The sequence below is a fragment of the Magallana gigas genome, chromosome 6 (genome assembly GCF_963853765.1).
Source record: "Magallana gigas chromosome 6, xbMagGiga1.1, whole genome shotgun sequence".
NCBI lineage: Eukaryota > Metazoa > Mollusca > Bivalvia > Ostreida > Ostreidae > Magallana > Magallana gigas.
Genome location: NC_088858.1, coordinates 28,591,725 through 28,611,462, shown reverse-complemented (window position 1 = coordinate 28,611,462; position 19,738 = coordinate 28,591,725). Strand labels below are relative to the sequence as shown.

Below are 19,738 nucleotides of genomic sequence, written 5' to 3'. Positions count from 1 at the left end.
TCAAATAAACAAAAAATTTGCAGTTTAGGGATAAAAAAATGATAACATTATAAAAGTTTCAATTCAGTAAAGTAACAACGAAAGCCTCTGCGGTATTCGAATTCGGGATGTACGGATCACAAGCCCGACACTTTCTACACTCGGCTATAGAGTAAGTTATATATCGCTGTCAATAAAATCCTTTAAACAAAACGAAATGTCGTTTCGATCAGAGGTCAGCCATTTTGTGATGATGTGTTATTCCACCTTAAAGCCGATAATGGTAAAATAGTCTGGAATGCTCCCGATGACGTCATGCGACAATCAAAAGACCTTAACATTTAAAATCATGCAGACTTGTAAATTCGCTCATATTCCTGTAAGAAATGCTATATATGCTACTATACACAATATAGCATATTGTAGCGTGAAGCATTCCTTGTATGAAAGAATTTACTATTCTAATTGTAAAAAATTAAATTGGCAATCACATGATCATAAAATATAGCCATCAAATCTGAATAATTGTTTATATTATGGACCTAAATGATGAGTTAATCATTACATGGACCTAAATGATGAATTAATCATTACACGACTTCAAGAGTCGGCTCTTCTGATCACTTGGGTACCATTGCATTTGGATGTCATGATATAATATCTCATTTGATGAAAGTAATCTTAACAAGAAGGAGAATTATTATATATGACGGGGGACAATATGATTTTTATTGTTGGGGGGGGGGGGGGTATCTTGCAGGGACAGAAGAGTGCATGACAAATGAGGAAAGAGATAGCTTTATTAAATATTTGCATGAATATGACCAATTTTTGCCAAAGACTATATCTTGCGAGTGTCATTTTATCAATGCATAAAATTTCATGCAAAAAATGATGTAATGTCCAATGCACTGGCAAGAAATGGTACTTGGAGAAAATTGGACACATGGAAGTATATTTTATACTGTGGTTTCATTAATATTCTGGGTATCAATTTTCGTGGATTTTATGATATGTTTCAAGGATGCGTAAATTTGTTGTTCATGATCCTATCAATGCAAAATTCAAGTAGAAATTGCACTTCAATGAACATTAAATTTCGTGGATCAACTTCACAACGAAATCCACGAAAATTGGTATTCAACGAATATTGATGAAACCACAGTAAGTATATGAGTAGAGTTTCTTGTTTGGCAAGGGTATGCATTAGATAACAGTAATTGCATAGTTCTTTGTGATTTAACCAATGCAGTAAAACTCGTTTAATGTAGCAAATTCCTAAGGACCATTTGATTTACTTTGCTATATTCATATTAGTTTGTTTTAACCATTTAAATAAAAGAATTTGTAATTATAAACATAGCTTATTCTTTAAGAATATGTTTCTTTTCAGATGACCACTATTTGTGTATTTAGTCATTAAATAAAAATACATTTTTTTGAAAACTTTTAAAAATCAGAATTGAGAATTAAAAAATACATGTGAAAAAATGCTCATTTAAACAAGTACATGTATGTCAATTAGTATGGGCAACTTAACAATTTAAAACAATTCGTTTTAAAAGATGTAAATTTTGTTATTTTTTACCTTTACAGGACTCAAACTTAGATCGCTTTATCTGTAAATTTGTTATAACCGAGTTTATTGTAGCCCTAAAAGGACTAAGTGCGGTTTTATGCAATTTTTGCCCCCCAAAATCAAAGTTTTAGAAAGAGCTTTAAAATAAGATGAAAGATAGTTAAAATCATATTGGAAATATAGGTGTAAAAGGTTATCACCACAGTGACGTCATAACGTAGAAATGACGTCATGAATATTGCATTATTTTGATAAATTGATGTTTTGTAGCAAAATATGGGTGTTTTCCGATGGTTTTTCGACTGGGAAACATCGAGCGCAGGCTTGCTCAAGTACCATTTTTTAGTATAATATGTATAACTATCTGAAGAAAAACATATGTTAAAATTGCACTTGAGCAGACCTGCGCTCTATACTTCCGAATGCAAAATATAGAGCAAAAATGAGAATATCTTCATTTGTTTGCAAATTTGCGGGAATTAGGTCATTTAGGTGACGTCATAGATAAATAGCGAGTGAGCAATGATGACTAAAATCAAGATAAAAGTTATAGGCATCTTCTTTACAATGATTTGTGAAGATTTCATTTTTATACGATACTATTTAAAAATTGGTTGAAATCGGGGGCAGATATTTGACCATACCGCACATAGTCCTTTATTAAGAATGTGCTGGGGACCTAACAATACTCACTTTATGCTACATTTAGCTATATCTGTGTTCATACTAAATGAGTTTTACTTTACAATGATTTTCTCTGTTTACTTCTTTAGTACACCATGGACACATTTGCACCAAAGTCAGGTGATGGAGTAAGAGCAGCATGCAAAAGATGTGGTTATGGTAAGTTACTTCATATTCATTTAACTACTTGTATCTAAATACTGTATATCTTTCATGAATTATGATGGTATTGATTTTTATCCAGTAAGTTGTGTTTTTAAACGGGTTTTCTAAAAGAAAAATCTGGTTATTGAAATGGTAAAAATGGCAGGTGGGCAGGAGGCTGTTAAAAGCTGTTTAAATTTATTAGTCAGGTAAATTGATGAAGTGACCCTGTATGGCATTAATGTAAATGAAATTCAAATTTACTGATATGATTGTAGTGGTTTGGCAATTTCAAAATTGTTTGTAATATTAAAATCTCCTTTTTACATATTTTACATAGTATGCTAATCATGATAATGTTTTAGGAGTGTATCCAAGTTTAACAATTAGCTCATCAAATAAAATCATAGTCCTATGGGATCAATTTTCTGATATGGAGTTCCATTGTACCATATAGGAGAAGGTGAGGAAAATTTGACACAATTAATTGCATCTGTCAAGACTCCGATTAGAAACGTATTTTAAGGTTTTATCCACAGAAAAGCATTATTGTTTGGCAATTTTCATTTACTAAGAAGGGAGGGGTTATTATCACTCAGTTGTTTTCTCTTTAAACAATTAAATTAAAAAAATACCATCGGATACAGAAATTTGTTAAAGTATTACATAATATGTATTTACAGTGAAGTTCTGACAATTCTGATTTTTTACTTTGTTAATTAATTTTTTTTTTACAATTCTAGAATTTTTTTTATGTGTCTTAAACCTTTACTATTCAATTCAATAATTTGTCCCATATGAAATTAGCCTTGTGGGGGTTTTAGTCCCATTAGGACAGTTGTATTTTCAATAGTTATATGTAAAATTCGTATGAAATAATAGCTGTAAATGCAATATTAAAAAATTATCACATGTGGCATATCTTTTGCATATAGAGGCAAACATGTAATTAATATTGATATGCTTATCAACAACTTGATGCTTATAAAAAGTATAGCCTTTTTTAACAATATTTCGCAGCAGTATTTTTGATGTAAATGTGCTGAGCATATCATAAGATAATACATGTAGGTACTTGAATTGATATATCCATCAATCTGATTAAAATTCTGAATCCCCACTGTTCTGAATCTGCTGAATTTAGAACATCTTATTTTAATTAGATTGTATATCCATATGGTGTCAGTTACAAATGTACTAAATATTTGAGTGCATATTCAATCAGCATAGCTTTTTTTCCCCACCAGCTGGTCACCTGACCTTCCAGTGCCGTAACTTTATCAAAGCTGACCCAAATAAAGAGGTGTTATTGGACGTTAGCAGCACCAGCTCAGACTCCAGTGATGTGGACTTTGTATCACCGCTTACGCAACTGAAAAAAGGTAGACGCACTTTGCTTCTTGACTTCATTAAGGAAGCTCTCATGTTAGATGGAACTTTTTTTCATATTATGATTAAGGTATACCGGAACTCGGTATTTTTATCCAACAAATATTTTACATACTTCATACATACCGATACATCTTTGCAGAAAAATTTGAGAAGGAAAAAGAAAAGAAGACATCATTGAAGAAAAAGAAGAAAGAAAGGTGATTGTTAAAAAATTAGATCTTTGATATAATCGGTATAGGTATAATCGTACATGTAATTGCAATGTTAAAATATATGCTGAATCTCACTTAATTGTTTTTCTTCTTATCAATTCTTCAATTCTGCAAAAGTTTGGAATACCTTTAGTCATGAACTTGAATATTAAGATTGTAACGATGAGTCTATCAAAGAAAACTATCAATGAGTGATTGATGTACACACATAATAATCCAGTTTACATGGATTTAAAATGCGAGTTTGTTCATAAGTAATTGATAAATACCAGTAATGAATGATTACCAGTACATGTAATATTAATGCTAAACAATTCATTGTACATACAGGTCAAGATCACGGTCACCAGTGAAGAAGAAAAAGTCCAAAAAACACAAGAAAAACTGGTCTGACTCTGAGAGTGATTCTAAAAGTGATATATCAGAATCCTCTCACAAGAAAAAGTATCGAAAGTCAAAGAAAAAGCACAAGCATCGCGACAGTGACTCAAGTGACAGTGAAGACCAAAGTGATAACAGATCAAGGAGGAAGCACAAAAAGAAATCAAAAAAGCACAAAAAACATCAGGATTCCAGCAAGAGTGACTCCGATTCTGGGAAAGGGGGGCGTGGGAAGTATAGCAGCTCAAAATACTATGTGTCATACAAAGAGATGATGTAAAAAGATCAAATTTTGTACATTCTTGAGAAATATAAATGCTCAGAAAACCTCATCTAAAAGACAATAATGGACATGGATTCCCAAATCTAACTCTGAAGTGTACAAGTCAGAGGGGAATTCATTACATTGACGAACAATAAAAATTATTCCAAGTAAATTGTACAGTGTACATCTAAATTATTGTCATTTTGTGTCACAAAAATAAAATTGCAGTGTTCCAGAGGCAGCAATGAGACTTAATTTAAAACTAGAAGCTATTTTTAGTTCAACTGAGCTGAAAATTAAAGTGAGCTTTTTTGATCAGTTTTTGTCCGTCTGTTTGTCTGTCTGTTAAATTTTGACATTTTCAATTTCTTCTTCAGAACCACCTTACTAGGAATAAAGCATTATTGGGTAAAAACGGATTGAAGTTTGTAAAAATGAAGAGTCACACCCTCTGTCAAGGATCCAGATCGAAGTACCGTATTGAAAATTTGTTGGTCTTTTTTCATATATTTTCTTCTCAAAAACCAATTGGCCAGACAATCTATCACTTGTCACCTAATTTACAGTTTTTCTGGCCAAATGGTTTTTGAGAAGTTTTAAAAAAGAATTTTCTCTATATAATATTATTTAAAAAGTTGGCCCAGTGGTTCTAGAGAAGAAGTCAAAAATGTAAAAAGTTTATACAGACGAATATACAAAAAGACCTTGGACAAGTAATGAGAAAAGCTCACTTAAGCTATAAGTTCAGGTGAGTTAAGAACAGAATTCAACATGCTTAGTCACTTCAATGTCAATATTAAAAATCTTATTTAAATTCATTTATTAACCGGATCATCTTTTCCCCTGATCAGCCGATAGTAGAGTACAATTCAAGTTTCAGTTCGGATATTTTCAAAAAAATACCAGCCAGTGTTTCCCACATACCAGGGAAATATGAGTACCTGTATTTCTCACTTTTCTTGCCAACCCTCTCTATGTGCCACACAACCATATGCATTTGTTGGAAGAAAGTCGAAAATTGTATGCTTTTCATGTCAATGAGTAAATGAAAGTTTGTACCCATGAATGTTGGCCCTGTCTGTGGGCCTAAACCCCTGACCTGGGGACAATGTATTTCACAATTTAGGTAGAGGGTTTTATAAACATCATAACCATGCTTTTCGTTTTTCTAAAATTTATATGGGAGTAGAACAGAAGATTTTCTAAGATCTACATGTAGTACATATTCACTATGTGTGGTCATATTAGCCCTGCCCTAAGGCCCAGGCCACTGACCCAGAGGCCATGAATTTCACAATTTAGGTAGAGAGTTTTGTAAACATTATAACCTTGCATTTAATTTTTCAACCAGGTTTCCAAAGGAAAAAAGCGATTATTAAAGATATCTGATTCTCAGCAATGTTCGATAATAATGCTCTAAATTATATTCAGATTTTTTTCTATTCGTACCACAATTCTGCTTTTTATTTCGACAATTTTAATTTGTTTTGTAGTGGTAATATTACATGCAAGTATTCAACGAACTGCTTAGCTTAGCGGTTTCACGGAGAACTACTACACCTTGGGAAAGGGGATATAAAAAACATTTTTATGGTGAAATAAAATGCTTTGAGGCTGAGGATCAGAGAACCTTAATATATAGTATAAATAGGGGGGGGGGGGGCTGCCAAAAGGGTACCCCTATAACTCCACCTACAATTTTTTCTAGATAGGAAGTTGTGTTGCAGATCAGTTGTTCATAAATCAGAGGTGTGCATATTACTTAGGTTTTGATTTTTGATATTTTATGAAAAAAATACCACCTGTTGAATTTATTGGCATAATACTGCAAAAAGAGTAACCATTTTTCTGGATATAGGTAGTGGTTGACAGATGGATTATGAATACTGTTCACACAAAAGAAAACCAAGTTTACTGTCACATTGACAGCTAAAATTTATATGGGAGTAGCAAAGATGATTTTCCAAAATTTTTAATACATTTTCACTATATAGCCATATTGACCCTGCCATAACTTGATAATTAAGGCGTAAACCTCTGATAAGGGGGCCATGAATTAGAGATTTTTATGAACATCATATCCATGCATTTCCCTTTTCTGAATTTATAGTGGAGTATATAGAGAAGATTTTCTTATATTTTTGACGATACATTTTCAATATATGGCCATACTGCCCCTGCCTTATGGCCAGAACCCCTGACCCAGGGACATGAATTTTACAATTCTGGTAGAGGGCTTCATGAACACCATAACTATGCATTTATTTTTGTCCAAATGTGTAGGAGTAGAGAAGTTTTGAAAATGTGGCTTTTTTTGGTATATTTGGTCCTGACCATGAAGTCCTGTGGGTGGTAAGGTAGTAAGTTTCACAATTTAGATTCCTCTTATCCTTGAGATGCGCTTCAAACCAAAAATGGTAATTACTGGCCTAGAAAATTTCAAGAAATTTAAAATGTAAAACTGTTAATGGACTGACAGGTGATCTTAAAAAAGTATAAACTCGAGTTTAATTCTAAATCTCATTTATTCTTAAATTATTTTTAGTGACAAATGCTGTAAATTGTTATTCAATCTATCTACATGTACTTAAAAAATAAAAAAAAAAATAAAATAAAAAATGAGGAATGATTCTAGAAGGGATATTTTTACATCAAAGAGAATGTATATAATTATATTCTATAAGCACTACATTGCACCAAAGAACACAACCACAATAATATTTAAAACTTAATGAAAGACAAAAATGACATGAAAGTCAATTCAGTGTTTCACAACATAAAGCCTTGACCTTAATTCCCAGATATCATTATTAACAAATCTGCCAAATATTTATTAATTCAACATAATACAATCAATCTGATTCAGTATGGATGGATGGTCAACAAAACATTAAAATTAAAGATATGATTTTTTAGGCATAAGCTGTTACTTGGTGAAGAAAAATTCAATATACCTAAGGTTTGAAATCTCAATTTTTTTTTTTTTAAACAATTTTTTTCTTCTCAAGGAGATAAATATACTATATAGTCTAAAATGACCATTCCATCCTCTTAACTTACAGGTTGTTTTTTTTTCTTTAAACCTTAACATTTCCAAAAAAAAATTCTGGTCAATTTTGTCAGTGATACAATGAATAATACTTAATTAGTACATTATACCGGGATTACATGTGCAGTACAACATGTATCAACCCCATCGTCAGTCATTGACACATGTGACAAAGAGCAATGAATAAATAATGAATACGCAAAGCAACACAGATAATTGTAGCCTGTACTCCTCACACCTCAGCAATCCAAAGCTTGATAAGAACTCGCACAGAGTGTATATATCACAGAGTGGTCAAAAAGGCAAGGCAAAGATTTTCATGACAAAAATTTAATAATAAAACTACCAGTATACATGAATTTTACCTGGCCACACTGGAGAACTCAAGTACAGCTTACAATCTGTTTCTTTATGCTTATAAAATTTTCTGAATCCTGATAATCGTCCACCCAATGAAATAAATTAAATGCATTAAATTTTGGGTTTGTTTGCAGTTGAATTTTGCAGCTTAGTAACTCTTATAAAGAGCTATTTTTGTTATTATTCTGCCATCCTTCATGTGTATAAAACTTACTATTAGCACCCCCGAAAAATTTTTTACAAGTCAAAGTACAACAAAATATGTACGGTTAGTGAAAAATTTGGGGGAACCCATGAATTCATGAAAAAAATTATTTTGAGGTCAATTCTCAAAATACTTATTAAAACAAATTGGCTTCTTTTCAGTGACACCCTTCCTTGAAATGATGTGAATGATAGATAGTGTGACATTACATAAAATGCTGTACAAATTTGATCAGATGAGCTAAAAAGGTACAGAATAAATTTATACATTCACATCAATCACACATATATCTATAGTTTCAAAATTTCATGTACAAATTGAAGTCCAAACTGCATTAATGCATTTAGGACAAACTAATTTCGCACTCAATGATATTTGGAGAAAAAAATCCATTCTTTTTAATTTTTGTAATTTCATTCATTAAAAAAAAGTTGATATAACTTTGATCTCTATAAATGGACTTGAAAGAATTTAACTGTCTTTAATCATTAGTGGCTGCTGCAGGAGAAGAGTTGAAGCCTCCAAACTTGTTAGTATAGCTGCCAGCAGCACTGTGTATTGAGCCATATAACCTTGGGGTGCCTCTAGGTGTACTTCTGGTTGGGGTTCCTGGCCCTGTGCTGGGTTGATATGAGTTGATACTGAATTGTAAAAGGATAAAACTATTAAATAAGACTCTAAAACAAGAGGCCCTGGGGCCACTTCGCCCACCTGAGTAATAATGGTCGTAACTCTAATCAGCAAGCAGCAGCATTTGGAATTAAAAACAGGCTATCTAGTCTAATACAATGGAATCTTAGTGCACAGTGTGAATCTATTTGTTTCAGCTGATGACAAGCCATCAACAACTTCTTAACAAAGTCATTCCAGCTTATTCATTCTTGTTAATTCAAGTTAATCATTCTATTTGTGCATCTATCAAAACAAGAGGCCCAGTGGCCACATTGCTTACCTGAGCAACAATAGCCATAAAACTGATTTAATCATGCATTACACTATCAAATTCAAAATATCCTGACAATTTAGTCCAGTAGATTTTGCACAAAAAGATAAATATACTTCCAATTTTTCACATATTTTTATGGTAAATATGAAGCCCCTTATGTTGTTTTAGTATTTATGAGAAGATTTTTCTGTATATCTTTCTATGTAACGAGGCAAATAGGCCTTATCGGTCACCTGGGTGCCCATACACAAAATTGTTGAGGAGTGTCATAAATGCATTTATTAAGTTTCTTTACGGAATAGAAGATTATAATATTGTAATGACATCCACCTCCCTGCCTGAAATCTTTCGAAAAGGACTCATAACCCCATAGTTTAACACAAGTCTTTGAGCTTGTAACAGAGTGTATGACAATATTCTTATGTAAAAATTCAACCCCCCTTGTGGCCCCATCCTGCCCTTGGGGAATATGTTCTGGACAAACTTGAATCTACACTACCTGAGGATGCTTCCACACGTTTGAGCTTTTCTGGCCGTATGGTTTTTTGACAGAAGACTTTTAAAGATTTTCCTTACGTATTCCATCGTAACCCCACCCTACCCCCAGTGATCATAATTTAAACAAACTAAAAAGTTCAACTTGAGCCCTTGGCTTAGGTGAGGTAAAAAAAATATGTCACTATAAATGTATTGTATTTAGCATGTATGATATTTGGCAGTAAATAATTTTTTATTTGGTTAGCTTAGATTGATTTATTGCTTTCTAAATGTACCTAATTATCTACATTTATGTTTGACATTTGGCGATGTAGTTTATTTAATTGAAGCTGCATTGCACTAAATAAAATACACAGCCAAATTTAATACATTTACAGTAGCATCTTTAGCTTAAAGAATATTAAACATCTCCATATTGGGACATACCTTTTTTTCCAACAAAATTAACTATCATCATATTAATATTTCAATCACTTTTAAGGTGGAATAACACACCTGGAAAAAGTAACACAAATTAACTGTAAATTATTTGATTCTGAAAGATATATTGATAAATAAACTATACATATGTCAAATAAGCGAAAATTTTCCAAATTGGGGATAAAAAAATGAATATCTAAAAAAATCAATTCAGTAAGTAACAACAAAAGCCCCTGCGGGATTCGATCTCGGTATGTACGGATCACAAGCCTGACACTTTATCCACTCGGCTATGAAGTAAGTTATATGTTGCCATCGATAAAATCCTTTTAGTAAGGCTAAATAAAATTGAAATTACGGTTCTCAGGCCCGCGCGCATCCGTTTTGAGGGTGCCGCATTGCAAATTTTATTGCATTTTCAATAAAATAAAAAGTTGATAATGCGGTGACCTATCCGGAAAAAAAAAGTTTCCGCTTTCGGTTTGCATATAGTTTTACTTTCGTTTCTAATACGCAGCTTCCGGTGTAGTCTTAATCATTAAGTCGCTTATTTTCGTAAGTAAAAACTTTATGATCCAAACCTCCCGATGATATAGAAGATACTAGTAAAAATGGGGTCAATGGAAATTTTGGACTTAAAACGAATCAAAATGTCTGCTGTTTCGATTTGTATCCGCCATGGAACACTGTTAATTCTACCGTGGAATATAATTGAGAGTTTTTCCGATGGATGTTGTCTGTTAAATCTGTACGAGGGCGTGAAATCGATAAAATTCGATTGGAAAAGTTGGACCTCCCCAGAAAAATTACTTGGTGCCTTCGTTTCTTTGTCAGTTGACAAACACAAGAACAGTTTGGACGCCGCGATTTTAACCATTATAAACTTGCGGAGTTTAATGATATCTACTGTGTATTCAGGACTTACTTCTTCACTCAAGTTAACTGTGAAGAAATGTGGTCCCAGTAACTGTCGGATATGATTGGCCCCGTTATTGCACAATGATATCTCTAGCCAGTTACACAACTTTCCTGATCCAGTGCCAGGTATTTTAGAATAAACATCATATATGTCATTTTACGTTTTGTAAAGTGGATTGATATTTTTCTTTATTTTTAAATGACTGTCATTTATTAAAGGAGAAGAAGGACACTACAAGGAGTTCAGTGAGGTTTTTGAACCAATACTACAGAGGAACACTGTCCTTCTTTATCATCAAAATGGGCACAATCAACTGCAAGCAGACATGGAATTCAATTTAGTCTATCTGCTCAGACTGCAAAACAGTGAAACAAATGGGAACCTGCATAGATTGTCTGAAACCCAGAGTCTTATAAGTTATATAGTGCTACTAAACTTGGTGCCCAAGAAAGTACCTTGCTTACAAAAATCATTGGACTTTATCAGTTTTCATGTTGATCTGAACTTCAGGAATTAGAACCTAATAATCCTGAGAAAGCACCCTCAATATGCGCCCCATTGTAGAAAGTTTTTTTGAGATCAAATTTAGCCTGTGCATCTCCAATTGAGACCCCCTACTACATGTACAGCTCTGGTGTATTTCCCCCAATATGCTATCACTGTGGGACACAAGACACAGATACAGAAGATGGACAGTACCCAATATGTCATGATTGTGTTGTTTCACAATGACAGCTTTGTAAAAATGGAAGGATGTTCAAATCTCCAGAGCAAAGAAGCAGACAAAATGAAAACAAATAGTTCACTTATAAAAAAAACAAATGTTTTTTCATTTGATCTAAATATTAAATATCATTGTTGTACTTTGAAAGTTGGACTGTATTTTCAAACATGCATTGGGGTGTTTTTATCTGTTAAAATATTTAATAGCTATCCTTATTAAATAATAAAACAGCTGCTTGAATAAAGAAAATCTTGTTTTTTTTAAATTGTAGGTAGTTAATTTCTTTCCCAAATAAAAAAAAGCCTCCCTCATCTGTTTTTTTAACAATAAGAAAGAAAAAAAAAGCCTCCCTCCCTCATCTAATTTTGGAAAATTTGGCCTGAGAACCAGAGATTTAATTTTATGTGGCCTAAAACAAAATGTCTTTTCGATCAGAGGTCAGCCATTTTATGACAATGTGTTATTCCACCTTAATGTGAAAACAGCGAACTACAATATAGGGTAAGCATCAGAAACGGATCTGCTAGTAATGAGCTGGAAACATGCTGAGACTCTTTAACAATTCTAAACTAGCCATAGCTTTAGAAGAATTTTAAAAATCCATTTAATCAGCGAATATGTTTAAATCTTAATGTACTTTCATCCATGTTAATATCTCAAGGTGCCTGCCCATACCACCTTAATTAAGAAAAAAAAATTCTCAAGTCAAACCTTCTAGACATGTCAGCTCTGCTGAGGTCATCATCACTGTCATAGCGACGTGGGTTGTCAAAGAAGTACTGTCTGCTGCTCTGACTGTGACTAGACAAGTCCACAAGGTCCTGAAATCAGTCAAAGTACTTAGTCACTACCGCAAAAGTGAGACTGCTGCTTATTGTGTCACATCATGCATCAATTAACCTAGCTGTTGAAATGTCAGTGAAAAATATGGAAAATTAGGACTTAATGAATCTACCATGGTAGGCACTTACTAGATTATTTTGTGGTCTTTTAACACGAAAAAAGACCACTATCACTAAGGTAGGTAAAAACTCCCATACAAAGAGGATGATTCCAAACGTAATAAATGCATATCCACCTTCTAGGTCCACCAAATCTGCCTGAAATGCAAACGGTTGTAATGATGAAGGGAAAACATGCTTTGCAGAAGCAAATGGCTACAATAAAACTAGATCATGAAACTTTGAATACCGATATGACTTTATCTGTATGTGGCATAACAACAAAACAAAACTTTAATTGTTTTTGCATAGGAGAAAGAAACACAGCAAATCAAAGATTTCATTGTGGTTGCATTTATGAAAGGAATATTGAGCTGAAAGCTAAAGTGAGCTATTCTGATCACATTTTGTCTACCGTCCGTCTGTCCGTAAACTTTTTACATTTTGAACTTCTCTAAAACCGCTTGGCCAATTTCAACCAAATTTGGCACCAAGCATCTTTATGGAAAGGCAAATATAAATTGCAGAAATGAAAGACCGACCTTTATCCAAAGCGGAGAAAACCTTGAAACTGTAGAAAAAGGGGGGTGCATTTTTAAAAATCTTCTGATGAAGAAATACAGAGTCAAATTCAACGTAATTTCGCATAAATAATCCTTATGGCAAGGAAAATACAAATTGCAAAAATTACGGGCTAATTCTTTCTCAAATCTGAGTCATTACGAAAATAATAATAAAGGGAAGGCGTGTTTCAATCAGTTTATAACTTCCGGTTCGGTATTCCATACTTCTAAATTGAGGTTCTTTGTTTAAGGATTACGTTTACTCAGGGGCAAAAAAAAATCCAGTAATAGGAACGAAAAAGTACTTATTGTTCATTGTAGCCCCACTATTGTGGTGCTATTTTTCACTTTCAAATAACTAGGTCAATGACCTACTTTTTCTGCTAGTGACTTCTCAATGTTTTTTTTTTAAATTGTCAAAATTTGTCAAAATTGTCCACCATTTTCAAGGTTTTCTTTATTTTGTAATTATTAGAAATAATAAAACAATTTGTAGGTTCGGAAATGATAAAATACGAATAGCTTGACTATTTTTATATTTGAATGAATCGTTTTAAGCTCATATTTTAAGTTTAATTTAGTCCGAATTTCCTCTATCAATTTCCAAAATTGTACCCATTTTTGATCGAGTTTTACAAAAAACTGACTAATAGGAGCCCCAAACCATTGATTGCCTAACACTGTTTTTATTGTCTGTATTATGTTGACATTAACATTATATAAGGTCAATGATCAAAATTTTGAGATATTTTATCTTGAATCGATTTTATGTATTTTAAAGATTTTTCCAATTGCATGCCAGCCAGTGATATAAATTTATAGACGAGTAAATACAACCATGAAATATGTAAAATGATATGAAAAAACACATAGAAACTTAAATTTTGCAATTACATTGCAACATAAAGTTTTTAAGAGAAAATAAGAAAATGAAAAAATTAGTCCGAATTTCCTCTCTTTCAATTTTAATCAACCTCTGTCGGAGCATATCTTCCTATATAAACAAATCATGGATATTAATATCGATATTTGTTAATAACGTTGTTATTTTGTGTTTTATAAACAACTTTGGACTTCAGATATGGAACTTTGTAAAAATATTTTTTGAAATCTCAAACCCTGAGTAAACGTAATCCTTAAAGCAGTCATGTTTGACGCATGATAAACAGGTTTATCTAGGAAAGATGAATTTGTTTGCTGTTTAACAGTTCATGTGCAAAGGGAACCTCTGAAACATGCAAGATACGGTGGTGCCAATTTTGTGATCGAAGTAAATTGAGGTTAAATATTTCAATGCATTGAAAGTTTTTACATTTGATGGTGGTCTTCTGTTATCGTGTTTTGATTTTCGTTTCATTTTAATACTGTAATTTATGCTTTGTAACATGGTGAACTATCGTTTGTATTTTGTAATTTTTACGTATCAAATCAAACATAGACTTCGGTAAATCAGACAGTCGACTGTTTCCCTGCGCAAAATAAATGTATTAACAAAGTACTAAAGTACAATTCATTCTATTGCCGTATTGGTAATTCGGTATTATCTTTTAAGTAATGATTGATTAATGCAATGTGTTTTGTTGAGATGCTCATTATTTTCTCTAGTTTATTCAGTTTAAACAGAGTTTAATATCGCTGAAGGAAATATGTAGGTATATATTTGATTCATTTTAAAAAATAAATCGTGCTCTTTATTTGTTTTAGTGCATGTTTCTTCTGTTTAATTGTTTACAATTTCTATACAGAGCTCACAATTCTATGTTTGTACACAGATCTGAGGCCGATCTTTTTTTTTGTCGACATTTTTAAGGTCAGACGTCACGTTCCTCAATTTTAGATAACTTTTCCCAGGAATTTGTTAATGGTTTACTACTACTTTGACAAGCTTTCTTGCAAAAAATTAGGGTACCTTACCAGGCATTTCTGCAAAATACTAGAGTATGCAATTTCCTAAATAATCTTCTTGAAAATACACTTGCATTGCTGATATAAAAATAAATACATCTAAAGCACAGCGAAATTCACTAAATTATAACTATATCTACGCCGGGGCGGGGCTTTGAACTCACGACCTGTAGAACCTATACACTTCTGTCAGTGAGCGGCCACAGTTCTAACCACTCGACCATGTACACATACAACCAATTTCAAGTAAATTTTGATCATCTTTAAAGTAATTATAAAATTAATATTTTCTATTGGAACTCTTTATTACGAGGAGATACAAAAAAGATTCTCGAGGAACGTGTCGTCTGACCTTAATGCTGAATAGAAAATACCAAGTTAAAAATCTTAAGCTGAATGTAATAAACTCATGGAAACAAAATATGACTCAAACCTAGCAGAATCATGAGCTCTGTATCTTGCTTATAATTCTACGAATGACACTAAAATTTTGGTTGATCATTAGAAATGTCTCGCTAAAGGTTAAATACTTGAATGTACAAAAAAAATTAAAGGATGATATGCTGTAACTTCTTTATGGGGCCGCGCCTTCTTATACGATGAATTATATAAATTCTACATCAATTTTGATAGTTTTTCAGACACGGGTAAATAAAAATGACACTGTTAAAAAAGTTTCAACAGTTCTGACACAGTTTGTAACAGGAAAAAAGGCATTAACTCTATTCCTAAAAAAATATTACAGTGGAAAATCATCCTGGTTTGTAGCCATTTGTTGTTATTGAATAAAGATGAAAATAATGGGTGGGCCCTAGTAAAATAGATGATATGCCTGCGATGTGGCCCCATGGACCTCTTGTTTAGTAGTAAGGTAGTACTGTAAACGTACTCTATTTAGCGTGTACGATATTTGGCGGAATATGGTTTTACAACAAGTTGGCGTGGATTTAATTTAGCGCATTTCTGAATGTACCTATTTATCTACTTATATGTTTTACATCTGTTGATGTACTTGATTTAGCGGAGCCCCGACGCTGTTTTCCGCCAAAAACGCTAAATAGAATACACAGCCAAATGTAAATAATACGTTTACAGTAACTGATGCAGTACATGTATTTCAAAATTTGCAATCAGTTACTACATGTATACCTGTGAAGTAACATTTGACCATCCATATCCAAAACTTGGAATCTTGTTGATTAAAAGAACAGCTAGAATGTTGTATATGGCACGAGAGGCATACAGTAGAATGATTAAACTGGAGACAGTCAGTGACTGACATAATGTTGTTCCCTACAAAAAACAAGAAAGCAAGTAAAATATCTTCTAACTTGGACTGAAGAACTGATGCAAGTTTATTGTAAAAAGTATATATACCTTAGCTTCTAATATCACATTAGAGGAAGACATAGTCCTCATTTTGTAGATACAGACAGACAAAACAATGGCTGCTAACAGAAATAGAGTTCCATTAATGCTGACACGAATAACAAGAATATACAGAGGAAGAGAGTGATAGTTCTGCCTCTGGTGATGAATCAAAATGGCGCTAGACACATTGGTTGTTACGAAAATCAGCACAATGACAGCCATTGCCACACGGAATGGAATCCTAAAAAACAAAATTAATTTTTTTTTTTTTCAAATTGACAAAAGATGTTTATTTTAAAATTGACAAAATTGTTAAATCCAGACTACACCCCTTTTTGACAAACTACGTTAATTCAGCTGAATACATGTACATTTGTTCATAAATATCACAACTCAATTTGTTTATGCTGCACTTTGAATAAGGAACATATGTTTTAAAATCCTATACAATTTTAACAAAAAAAAAATGTTTCAAATTTATATACATATACTAGTATCCCAAGGCAATTTGACAGAAGGCTTCCTGCAGATGTTTATTTTAAAACTGACAAAAGGAAAATGATAATCAAATCCTAACTACGCCCTTTTTTGACAAAGTTAATTCAGTTGAAAACATGAACATTTGCTCATAAATATCACAACCCATTTTGTTTACGCTGCACTTAACTTTGAATGATACATTAAATAATGAAAATATGTTTTACAATTCCTTTGCAACTAAAATGAAAAGAATTTTTTAGGTCTATATACTAGTACATGTATATATCCCAATATATTTTTAGCTCTTCTGTCCCATTTCTATTTTAAACCTGTGAATTGTGTGCTTACTTGTAACGACTGGGTTCATATTTGGCTCTGGCCTTAAAAACAACCTGTAAAATAAACATTTATACACATAAATAAAAAGGGTATTTCTCTCAAGGAAAAATAGAACCAGGATTTTCTGCAAATATGCACGTCTACCCACATTGTCCTAATTCAAAACCAGTTTAATAATACTTAATTTTTTTTGTCAGTACATGAGTAATAAATAAATAATCCAGATTATTCTGCAAATATGTATATATAAATAATACATTCTTAGAAAATAAAGCTTTATGAAATTCTGCATATCTGCTCCGTGTTTAGGAAAGTGTTGCATTAATTGACTTTTTTTAGTATTAAATACTGGTGTATTAAATTTTGGCCATCCCGTTCAAAATGGGGCATAACACTCATAAAAATAACTAAATCAAAATTTGTTGTGAACTAGACATCATTGAGATAGTGACCATCTCAATAGACCCCACTTGAACGTACTATTTATATATAAATATTTAGGAGTAAATGTGTTCTAAAAAAAATTTGTGTGGTCTGATTTGACCTTGGCCTTTAACCTAAAAATGTCATTCAAAGTCACAGCACAGCCTTAGACCAAAGGCTCTCGGTGGTGAAGTATGAGCCAGATTGGACCTAGGGGAGAGAATATAGGATCCAGACAAGGATTTTTTTTTAGATAATTCTGCTATGTCAGACTTACAAACTTGGTTCAAAGTCACTGTACACCCTTTACCTAAATGCCCTTAGACAGATGTATGGATGGATGGACAGATTGATCATTATAGGGCACCCACAGAGCGGGGCCCTAATAATCCCATCTTCACATTAATTACAAAGTTTCCTGAATATCTTTTTAGCAGTTCTGCTGAATCGTGGTCATGCAGACACACAACACCCCCTGCAACTTGTTGTATGGGGTATAATTTAGAGCAATAAAATATAAGTTCTCAATGCATGTCTAGAATCAGAAACTGCAGTTCTAAATACAACTGAATCAAATGAACTTAAATTATCAATCAAGAAAAAGCAGTTTTAGAGTTTCTCTGTACTGAAACATTTTGCAGGAAAACATTTAAACTAATCCAACATCCTTCCATCAAATTGCAATCCTATATATTGAGATCAGAGCTGAACTGATCTACTTGTGTAGACTTAATTATGCTACCCAAGTTTCGTGTTGTAATCAACATAAGCTGACAAAGGATCAGATTTTAATCAAATTGATTTAAAATTTTAAATAATGAGCTTCCATATTGCAGGGGTCCATTATTGCTGATCAAAAATTTACACTTAATGATCAATACAACCATTTATACAAGAAAAAGTTACTGTTACAGTATTTGTCGGCTATAAAGTATACTAGAAGAAGACTAATTCTTGACAAGTACTGGCTGGTACTTGTTTTTGTTTCCACATAAATTTGAATGTTAAATTGTGATGTTTCACTACAAAGTCGAAAAAATGGTACCAGTATTTAGCAAGATTGGTCCTAATTAAGCTACATCAGTACCCAAATTACACGAAATATATTACATCTATTTGGATTTTTTCTTCCTTTAACAACATAATTGCTACAAATATCCAAGATGTATTTTTGATTACATTATATTTAACAGTATTGAATTGTTTACAGGCATGTATTATTCTTTAAACACATGAATACAATTTATAAACATGCATTAAACCTATGAATTAACCGACATATACTTGCCTGGCCAAAGAAAAGAACAAGTAGACACAATGTGATGAACTGAAGACACACAGGAAAAGAGTAAAACAACCAGTTCAGAAACAAGGGCAGACTGTTGGCTTGGATACAGTTATTGAAATAAAAGGAAAATAAGGTTGTTCGTAATCCTGACCAAATCAAACAGGTAAATAGAAAGCATGTCTGGTAGCTGAACCGTTTATGTCTGTAGTACCAAATCATCCACAGCTGACAGAGCACAAATATAAACAGAAATCCGTACAAACATATGTATGTAATTGTCAGGGATAACTGTGTGTAGGGAGCAAGAGCGGGCTTGACGGAAGGGAAGTCGTCCGTATTTATGTTCCACCGCCATCCTTCTTTAGGATGCTTCCCTATATTTGGGTTCACATTGTTCGCCATAATTTGTTCGATCGTACCGTCCGTATAAGACATTGGAAACGACAATCAATTCACAGTAACCAAGCATATCCCGATTACATGTTCAATAGGCCTATAATATTTTCCTCTCTCATGATCCTTAGCTTCGATCTGTATCATGTCAGTAACGGAGCAAAAATGTTGGCACATGACAGTTGTGACCTTGAACTTAAAATTGTACACAAAAGAAAAAAAATAATTTATTCTTATGTAGACTTTATTGAGATCCAAGTAAGTTTTCTTACATATAT

The 19,738-nt window shown here is 32.7% G+C and overlaps 2 protein-coding genes across 2 annotated transcripts; one reads left to right on the top strand and one right to left on the bottom strand.

The window, feature by feature from the left end:
* Positions 1-127: 127 nt before the first annotated feature.
* LOC105333348 (protein SREK1IP1) lies at positions 128-4,881 on the top strand. Its single transcript, XM_034470241.2, has 5 exons — positions 128-151; positions 2,332-2,401; positions 3,634-3,768; positions 3,918-3,975; positions 4,321-4,881. The coding sequence occupies exons 2-5, from the start codon at positions 2,338-2,340 to the stop codon at positions 4,649-4,651; spliced, it is 588 nt and encodes a 195-aa protein (XP_034326132.2). The 5' UTR covers positions 128-151; positions 2,332-2,337; the 3' UTR covers positions 4,652-4,881.
* A 2,261-nt stretch (positions 4,882-7,142) lies between these two features.
* On the bottom strand, positions 7,143-19,641 carry LOC105333347 (G protein-coupled receptor 137Ba). Its single transcript, XM_020069354.3, has 7 exons — positions 19,068-19,641; positions 17,366-17,409; positions 16,544-16,778; positions 16,316-16,459; positions 12,729-12,857; positions 12,469-12,578; positions 7,143-8,891 (listed from the first exon to the last, which is right to left on the bottom strand). The coding sequence occupies exons 1-7, from the start codon at positions 19,500-19,502 to the stop codon at positions 8,732-8,734; spliced, it is 1,257 nt and encodes a 418-aa protein (XP_019924913.3). The 5' UTR covers positions 19,503-19,641; the 3' UTR covers positions 7,143-8,731.
* Between the last annotated feature and the right edge of the window lie 97 nt (positions 19,642-19,738).